This window comes from Lampetra planeri, chromosome 56, assembly GCF_965212315.1.
Source record: "Lampetra planeri chromosome 56, kcLamPlan1.2.h2, whole genome shotgun sequence".
In the NCBI taxonomy this organism is placed as follows: Eukaryota; Metazoa; Chordata; class Hyperoartia; order Petromyzontiformes; family Petromyzontidae; genus Lampetra; species Lampetra planeri.
The window spans coordinates 1876832-1885552 of NC_136162.1; the positions used below are offsets into that span (position 1 = coordinate 1876832).

Consider the following 8721-nt stretch of genomic DNA (forward strand, 5'->3'; position numbering starts at 1 on the left):
GTGAGTGTAGGGCAGTACAGCAAGAGGCTCATACGAAACATCAAGACTGGTGACCTTTGACAAATGTTGGCGCTCGGAGAACCCAAAGGTTTCTTGGTCTCACGGCAAAGTTGCTGAGTTGGCAATGATGTCAATGGCAGGGTTATGGTCCCCGTGGGACAGGTCCCACTCCGGTTCCTCTCGGATGGGGGGGGGGGGAAATCCCCTTTCGAGGCACGCCCAGCGTGAGGCGGCCAATTTACGCCGATGACATCAACAAGCCCCGCTCATTGCCCAACACCAAGCCCCGCCCATCGCCCAGTGGCACACGTGACAATGGAGGTGAGAATCTTGTTTTCAAGTAATCGATTAGTTGAACGATCGAAGAGCCCAGCATTAGTCACGGCCCACACTGGCTTTCGTTGGAACCCTTGACGACGCACGCGTGATCGTTGTGAGCGTATCGTGCGCCCACGGATGGCCCCACAGCAAACTTAACCATTCACGCATTCCATTCACTCAGTCCTCCTACTGTCAACAAGACCCTCATGCATCCAAGGAGTCGTGGGTTATCAAGTTTATCCCTTCAAGACACTTGTTTAAATCAACACAACGGTATACTAATCTTGATTTGAAGCTTTCGTGACCAAAGAGTATACAACGGTATTCGGCAACTCAACTTCATGCACCGTGTGGATTATTTCTCAAACGTATCCCCACCATTTTCCACTCCCCAACTCTCCCATTGTGGCATCGTTTTTGTCCCCCCACCCCCACCCCCGACCTCCCCGATCATCTGCCGGCGCCTGTGCTCAGTTCTGGCGGCTGCGCCGGAGATTGCGCCCAGCGGTGGGGATTTCGTCCTTGTAGACGCTGTAGTTCTTCATCACTGTGTCGATCCAGGGCAAATAGCGTGAGACGCGGGCGTAGATCCCGAACTTTCCCTTGCGGTTGCAGCCCTCGCCCCAACTGATGATGCCGGTGGAGAACCACGTGTTGGCGTAGGGCGTGACGTGGGGGCCACCGCTGTCGCCCTGGCACGCGTCCGTCTTCGAGTCGCTGTAGCCGGCGCAAAACATGTTCTTGGTGATGGTGTAGCTGCTCGATTCCTTGCACCGTGCCATGTCCTGGTACGGCACAAAGGACGTCTGCAGCACTTTGGCCTGTGCACGGGGACGGGCGGGGATGCGCAACCAAATATAAATCGGCGAAAAAAGAATCGCATTACAGAAGAATGAAAAAATAGTGGACAAACACAAGTTAATATTAAATACAATTCATTTCTTGATAGCTGAATCGGCCAAATATTAACATGCATTCAGGGCCATTATGTATATAGACGAGGACATGTGTCAAATGGGTGGGTGGAAGGTGGAGGTGGGTGGGAAGAGGTCACGGTACCTTTAACCCGCGCTCGCGCAGGTAACCCCAGCCGCTGATGCGAGCCAGCTCCTCCTTGAGCACGTTGTCCGCAAAGTCCGGCTCGGGCAGGCAGGCGGGCAGCACGTACTTGTTGAACTTGATGGGCTCGCTCATCTGCAGCAGCGCAATGTCGTTGTCGTAGGTGGCGTTGCTAAAGCGGTTGTGCATCACCATCTGCTTGATGGATATCTGCTGCTCCGTGGGCTCGGACACCGTGCGGTTGTGCTCACCTAGGGACGGGGAGGGAGAGGGGTGGGGGGGCATGTAAGCAGCGAATTGGACGATGTGGTGCTGCGGTTCCAGACCTCTTGCATGGCGGTCCCTGGTCAAGACCGCTGCCAACATTGCAGCCCAACGTCGGCAACTCCCCAAGCCGTTGCCGTGCCCAAGCAATCCTACGGCGCGGCCACGCCGCCGGATTTCATCACTCCACCTCCATGCGCGGATGACCCCGCCGGGCGCGCCCCATTTGTCATCGTCGACGGCTTCAGCTCCTTCGTAATTATTGACCGTCGGCCATCACCCCCTTGTAGCGATCAGCCCTGGCCCACCGACATTCTTTAGAAGTTGCGAGTGAAGCCACTGAACCTGCCCTTGGTTTGGACGAGACGCGATGCAGGGCGACTCACCGACGATGACGATGTCGGGCTCGTACGGGATGCAGTGGGCGGCCGTCAGGACCCACTCCCGGTTGAGGATGGTTCCGCCACAAATGCCCTCACCCTTCTTGTCCAGAATCAGAACCTGGGAAAAGAGGCGAGGGCGAGACGATGAGGGAGCCTCGTCCCCATGGGCTGTGCCAGAACGCTTGGCAAGGTCACGTGATGCAGGGCCCTTGTGTTCCCTAGTTTTCCAATGGAGCGTCTTGAATTTTATCCAGCAGATCGGTGGTGAGTAAAAATTTTAGTTGGGGGTTGATTCAACTCCATCATCCCTCTAGGGTTGATAAAAAGAGTACCACTTTGTGGAGAAGTCGATCGTGATTGATTTATGGACAGATTAATATCTGCCATAGGAATGTGGAATTTCCAACACTGGCTCATGGCTGTAAACACCTGAAACTCAGCAAGTCACTTTGAATTTACGTGTAAAGGAGTTCCAGACCGGGTGAGTCTTGCAAGTGGACTTTAGTCCGTCTTCAGTGCAGCGCGTCGCGCTTCAGGGATTCACTCCGTTCAGGCACCACCCGAGCCTCTCCCCTCTGCTCCTCTCTCCCCGTCCCTTGCAGGACTCCCCCCAACTCTCCACCAATCCCTTTCGCTTGTCCGAACGGCATCCCAACTGACCCCTCATTTGCATCTTTAAAATTATTCTGATGACCAATCAGATTTTAATGGTTCTCCACCTTCCAATCAAATTGTGCGCCCGACGTCGGCTCCCCCTGCGACAGCTCCTCGCCAGTGAGAGTCGGGTGCTCTACTTGAGCCAACGAGCCCTGAGACCCGGGGAGCATTTTTGAAAATCAGGTCAGCCACTTAGCGCCCCTTCCATATGCATTGGAGCTGCAGAGTTTAACCCCACGGTGTACTATCTGCTGTTGCTGATGCTGCAGTGTCTGCTGCTGATGTTGTTGTGTACCTGCCAGGGACACTCCCCGAGGGGGCATTCTTCTCCCCCCGCGATGCGTAAGTCCCCCTCAGACCCCTCTGCAATGTAGCTGCTGTTGTCGGACACCGTGGAGTGAGGGGGCACGGGTTGGACCGGCGTTGCCACAGTGACGGATGAAGCCTCTCGCTTCGACCGAGGCTTCTTCACCTGGATTCTGCCACACGGGAAGGGCACTGCCCCCCACACCCCACAAGCACCATGCCGGTGCCCCCCACAAATGAACGTGAGACACGTTCGTCGAGGTTTGACGTCTGGCCAACCCAAACCGATCTATCCAAGAGCAACCTCCAAGACCTAGTCAAGATGTTGCGGCCATGCAACCCAAATTACGGACCATATAGTGAACCGCTGAAGTCTGCACTCCTTAACCTGAGGAGCAAAACTACCCAAACATCATAGCAAGGATCGACTCGAGGAGTAAAATCGCTACGACCGTGGTTCCTGTTCCCGTGAACTTCACTCGTTGATCCCTACAGCGATGTTGAGGACGCACTCGATCAGACATCTCACCCACCACACTGTGCCACCACAACACTGTAGATCACAGTAAAACACTCGCCCACTCACGCACTCACGCACTCACACATCCACTCACGACACTGCAGGTCACAGCAATCGTCTTTCATCTTACTCCATACCACCGCTCTCCACATTGGAATTCCCTCCTACCATCAGCGTCTCTTCCCAAAGCTCCTATAATAATACTGTAATAACCTCGCTCCATTCGATTCGATAAACCCGTTACACTGTTTATTATTTGCAGGACCCACCATTGTGATTTCTACTTAAAATCCAATCTCACATGACTTGATTCAAGAACAAATCTACATCGGGCCCTGTTCAGTCATAAAGTCCTAATTCGAAAATATGTACTATACTTAGCTAATTAATTAACCTCATTGTCAAACTCAAGAAACCTAAGACGTCCATCTAATTGCCTTTTACCTTTCCCAAGAGCAGTTATTAGATTTGGTGACACCAATACATTGGAATAACAACAACAACTTGGTTTCTTCCCTGAACATCGTAAATCTTCCTTCAAAACATAAAATCAAGCAGAAGATTAGTGCTGGATACGACCACATTTGCTGGTGTGATTTGTAACTTTGATTCTTAACCGTATATCGATGGTTACATTTTAATGTGTAATTTTATTGAGGGACTCTGTGTTGTCTTGGTGTGGTCTGGGACTATTGGTGTCGTTTTGTTGCGGATTCCTCCTGCAGTCTAAATAATGATTCTGTTTGTTGCTGACCGCTTGATGTTTTGGGCCCTATGGCCTATTGTGCTCATCAACTGTGACAAAAACAAACCCTGACCTTACAATCGAAACTAAAAAGTCGACAAGCTAAACACGTATCCTTGTCAGTTCATAACTTGACGTTAAATGTTGGTGCACGCACGACTCAATCCCATTTGTTTGGCCGAGTCGGGTGGTAGAGGGTTTCAAGACGCAAACGTGGCCGGCTCATTGAGTGGCCCAAACCCGAACATCGACTGTGAGCCACCCCTCCCACTTTTCCCGCGCGTGGCAGCGGGCGGCTGGCGGCGTTCGTTACCCACGGGCTGGCAGGACTTGCCGTCGTCGAGCAGTTTGTAGTCCTTGGCGCAGGAGCAGGAGAACTTCTCGTCCGAGCCCTGGCAGAAGTGCTCACAGCCGCCGTTACGGAAGCTGCAGCCCAGCTTGGCTGCACAGGGGGGGGGGGGAGGGGGGGCGTCATTTCGCTCGTTCGCTTCACGCGCACTTTCGTCTTAATTCGCATCTCTGATGGTTTCGTGGGAATCGCTCTTCAACTTTTACCGGTGAGCGAGCCGGAGCGACAATCGGTCGGCGCGTCGTCGAACGCCGGCACGCGCGATGGTTGAGTGCGATCGGATGCGTCGGGTAGCTACGGTCATTCACAACGTGGCCTGACCCGAACATCGATTATATTATTGGTTCGCTCGCTTCCCGAGTTTATTCTGCGTCGTGTCGCCCGCGGCATAACACGACACCGCGGAAGTTGATATTGCAGAACCGCTTGCGAGGTGCGGTGATGTGCGGTGCATACAGATTTCGCAGGTGTTCCCATCGTAGCCGCTGAGGCAGTAGCAGGTGTACTGGTTGATCCCGTCCTTGCAGACGCCATTATTCTTGCACGGGTTGGAGCTGCACTGGTCTCCGTCTGGGGCACGCGAGACACGGCACCACCATCACGCGCACCGTCACCAGCGGCGTTTGCGTTCACGTCCCCGAACTGTGCCATGCGGTTCGTCACTCACCCGAGTATTTGTTCCAGAAGTCATTCTGGAAAAAAGCACAGAGCGAAGGGCATCATTTGGTGTGGGGGGTGGGGGGGGCGTGAGGAAGCGGGTCAGGGTGCGGATTGTGGGGCCTGCTGCCCATGGCACCTGTGTGTGTGTGAGCTTGACGGTCACGCATCCAAGCACTTTCCAGGCTCGGACCCTGATGACCTCCCCACCGAGGGACGATCACCGCGAGCATCCTGAGAGGTCTGGGCACGCGAGTGTGAGCACAGTCCGGGCTCGCGCCGTTCTCACCGCGAGGGCTCTGCTGTGCTTCACAGACGGCTGCAGAGTCCGTGGTGGGTCCACAACATGGGGCCATGCCGCTCTCTGGTTTAACCCAACGGAGTAATTTTCGAGTAATATTTTACGTTTGGCCCGCGACTCCGGCCTTGGGAATAACGTCGCGGGATCGATTTCATCCGCTGCGACGAATCCCCGCGGCACCGACCAGGGCGGTTCGCTGGGGTCGAACCGCCGCGAATCCCCGCGGCACACAAAACGACGACCCGCGGGCAGCGCGAGGCCCGGGGGCCGCATCTCGGAGGCCACCGCCGCCCCTGGGGCATCTCGGGTGGTGGCGACGGCGCGAGTTGGGCCGCCTCACCGTGGCGTCAATGTTCTCGAACACCTCGCGCGCCTCCTCGAAGCTGCAGCGCTCCTCCATGCACTCGCGCTCCAGGTTCCCCTTGCGCAGCTCCTCCCAGCCGCTGTTGGCGCGCCGCTCCCGCGCCAGGACGATCGCCGCCTGGCGCCGCTGTAGGAACACGTTGGCTGTGTGTGTGTGTATACGTGCGTGTGTGTGTACATACGTGCGTGTGTGTGTGGGGGAGCGGTAGTGTAGCGGTTAGCGCGCTGCGCTACGAATCCGACGACCCGAGTTCGATTCCCGCTCACGGTTAACACCGGTGACGATTATCTGAACCCGTCCTGGGCCTCCCCTAGATCGACTCGGCCTTAAGTTAGTGCCTGGTGCGGGTTGTAAACATCAGCACTGGGCTTCATAGCTGCCAACATCCGTGAGTTGATCTGACAATCGAGAGCACAAAATCCGAGTGTTTTTGAGGATGTAATCGCAGCCCTGAAAGTGCCTACTCACACAACTGCTGTCCAGCGGCCTCCACTCGACCACACTGTCCAGATGTATCCCAAGATCTGGGCGTCCCCACACTTCACCCCACCACACGCGACCTGCCGATCGACTGCGGGTACCAAATTTGTGCCGCTGGGTGGACAGAGGCGGTGGCGGAGGGATTTGAGAAACTCTCCCCCATTGTTTCAACTGCCGCGCCGGGAGATGGAAGCGAACCGGTTCCCCTCGGGGTTGATTCCAGCACGCTGCCGACCGTCGTCCTCACGCACAGAACCGTGTGTGAGGCGACGTACGCGAGAGGGCACGCGGGCCCAGCCGTGTTGTCCTGTGCGGTGTCTTCACTTTTCTCAAGGCCAACAAATATTTACCAAACCCAAACACGGGCTACGGCTATATCTGATCCGCGCGCAGGTCAGCGAGGGAGCGAGAGAGGGAGCGAGAGAGTGAGAGCGAGAGAGAGTGAGAGAGAGCGAGAGAGAGTCCCCCCCAGTGGCACCACCGCTGGGACACTGGACGCGCTATCAGGACAAACACGCACCACGTGAGTGTGTGTGTCCACGACACTGTTTGCTCTCCTCGCTCTCTGTTTGACTTGGGACTTAGTCTCAACACCAAAAACATTCGATACCTCGTTCACATAAAACGTTTCTGACCAAGAGCTACGATGCAAACGTTGAAAATCCATTTTTGGTGCCATCATCATTAATCGTCGAATTTATTTCCGGCTCAACAGAGCATCGAGGTGGTGACCCTCTCCTGCGCACAGCCCCGAGCCAGCGGTGGAAGTTCCACATTCACATAGCGGGGATGAGCCTCTGTCTACATGGTAGCCGCTGTTGACTTTCCCACGTAGTGGTCTACACTTTATTGACCCCGAAGGGATGATGGGTCCAATCAACGCCCTACACAGGATTTGAACTCGCAACATGCAGATTTTTGACTCAACCCACAAACATGTGTAAAAAGCACACGGCCTTTTTACATTCTGCTAAAACAATCAGCAATTCCTGAAGAACTGCATTGTGGTCCGCTTGTATAGATCGCACGAGAATAAATCTGAGAAAATGCGATCAACCAACAGCTGATGTGCTCACCACTGCGCCATCGCCTCAACCAAACCCTCATGCGGACAATGTGGATCGTGCAGAGTTTGAATACCACTGCGTCTCCAGACGTTGCACAAACAAACGGCGTCGTGCACATCGCATAGACACCGAAACATCCAGAGGAGAGAGAGAGCCATCGGATGCTATTTGCATTGAAAGACAGAAAGATGAACGTATGGGAATATACGCAGGCTAATGGCATCATCTAATCTGTTCAGAGAAGCGAGTGAGGCTTGGACAGGGCGCGTCGCGGCTCGAAGGGACAATGGGGGGTGGTCAGAGATCGTAATAATAATAATGATTGTCTAGGATGATCATAACGAAGTGGCGGCCAGGGAGCGGAACGCGTCTGAGAGGACGTCCACCGAGGAGACGGAGCGATGAGATGAGCTTCTCGCGTGCACGAGCTGGATGGATCGATGCATAGCGGGACCGTGAGAGGTGGCGGCTCGGGGAGGCCTTCGTCCAGCAGCGGATTGATCCTGGCTGCTGGCGAAGGTGATTGCGGGTCACGCGACGCGCACGCTCACTCACCGTGGCACGCGCTGGAGAGGAGCAGCACCGACCACAGGAGGCGGACGTTTCGGCCGCAGGAGGAAGCCATCGGTGTCCCAGCACTCCTCGCGTCTCCACACTTCTGCTCTCCTCCTCCTCCTCCTAGCTGATCCAGACTCGGGTGGCCTCCTCCCTCTCTCCCCTTCCCTCTCCCTGACCCGGGGGCCTCGCGATGCCAAATGCGGCTCGCCCCCTTTTCATCCGCTGCCTCGACGCTCGGCAGATAACGCGAGGACAGGGGGAGGGGGGCAGATTGCGGGTGAGAGGGCCCATGGATGAGCAGTCTCACTCGGGGCTCTGGTATCATTTTTACCCTGCACAAGCGAGACGCGCCGAGCTAGGCTGGCGCGGCTCTTGAGGCGCTGGGCTGTTTTTTCACTGCAGAAACCGAGCCGTGCTGCTGATGTCACACGTGGTGAACGAGTGGAGACGCGTGTAGATGATGCAGTGAGGCTCTGTACTTACGGCGTACTGACTGACGTCAGGCAATGAACGGGTTATTAGCCCCACCCCTGGCCCTGCTGGGCCCCGAACCACATTCAGATGCCTTGGTGAGGTCGGTGTACCATGGTCTGGCTTGGCATGTCAAACATCCAGTGGAAAACTACCTGTACCGGGAAGGTCCCGTGCGAACGCAGCTCGGATGTACCAGTGGAAAAGTGTGTCAACATA

General features: G+C 55.4%; 1 protein-coding gene across 3 annotated transcripts; it reads right to left on the reverse strand.

The window, feature by feature from the left end:
* Positions 1–541: 541 nt before the first annotated feature.
* LOC144735674 (coagulation factor X-like) lies at positions 542–8227 on the reverse strand. 3 transcript variants are annotated; one of them, XM_078618147.1, is made up of 9 exons: positions 8029–8227; positions 5903–6069; positions 5272–5296; positions 5061–5174; positions 4569–4697; positions 2980–3182; positions 2031–2145; positions 1381–1631; positions 542–1142 (listed from the first exon to the last, which is right to left on the reverse strand). In XM_078618147.1, the coding sequence occupies exons 1-9, from the start codon at positions 8096–8098 to the stop codon at positions 792–794; spliced, it is 1425 nt and encodes a 474-aa protein (XP_078474273.1). In that variant the 5' UTR covers positions 8099–8227; the 3' UTR covers positions 542–791. The 3 variants fall into 3 exon arrangements, with proteins under 3 accessions (XP_078474273.1, XP_078474275.1, XP_078474274.1); XM_078618149.1 differs by lacking the exon at positions 8029–8227 and adding an exon at positions 6682–6898; XM_078618148.1 differs by lacking the exon at positions 8029–8227 and adding an exon at positions 6395–6662.
* Positions 8228–8721: the final 494 nt, after the last annotated feature.

Coding starts and splice junctions, on each gene's coding strand:
- LOC144735674 (XM_078618147.1), bottom strand. CDS start 8,098: ATGGCTTCCTCCTGCGGCCGAAACGTCCGCCTCCTGTGGTCGGTGCTG. Junction 6,070..8,028: donor CCTCTCCAGCGCGTGCCACG/GTGAGTGAGCGT, acceptor ACACACACACAG/CCAACGTGTTCCTACAGCGG. Junction 3,183..4,568: donor CAAGTCCTGCCAGCCCGTGG/GTAACGAACGCC, acceptor TGTGGGGGGCAG/TGCCCTTCCCGTGTGGCAGA.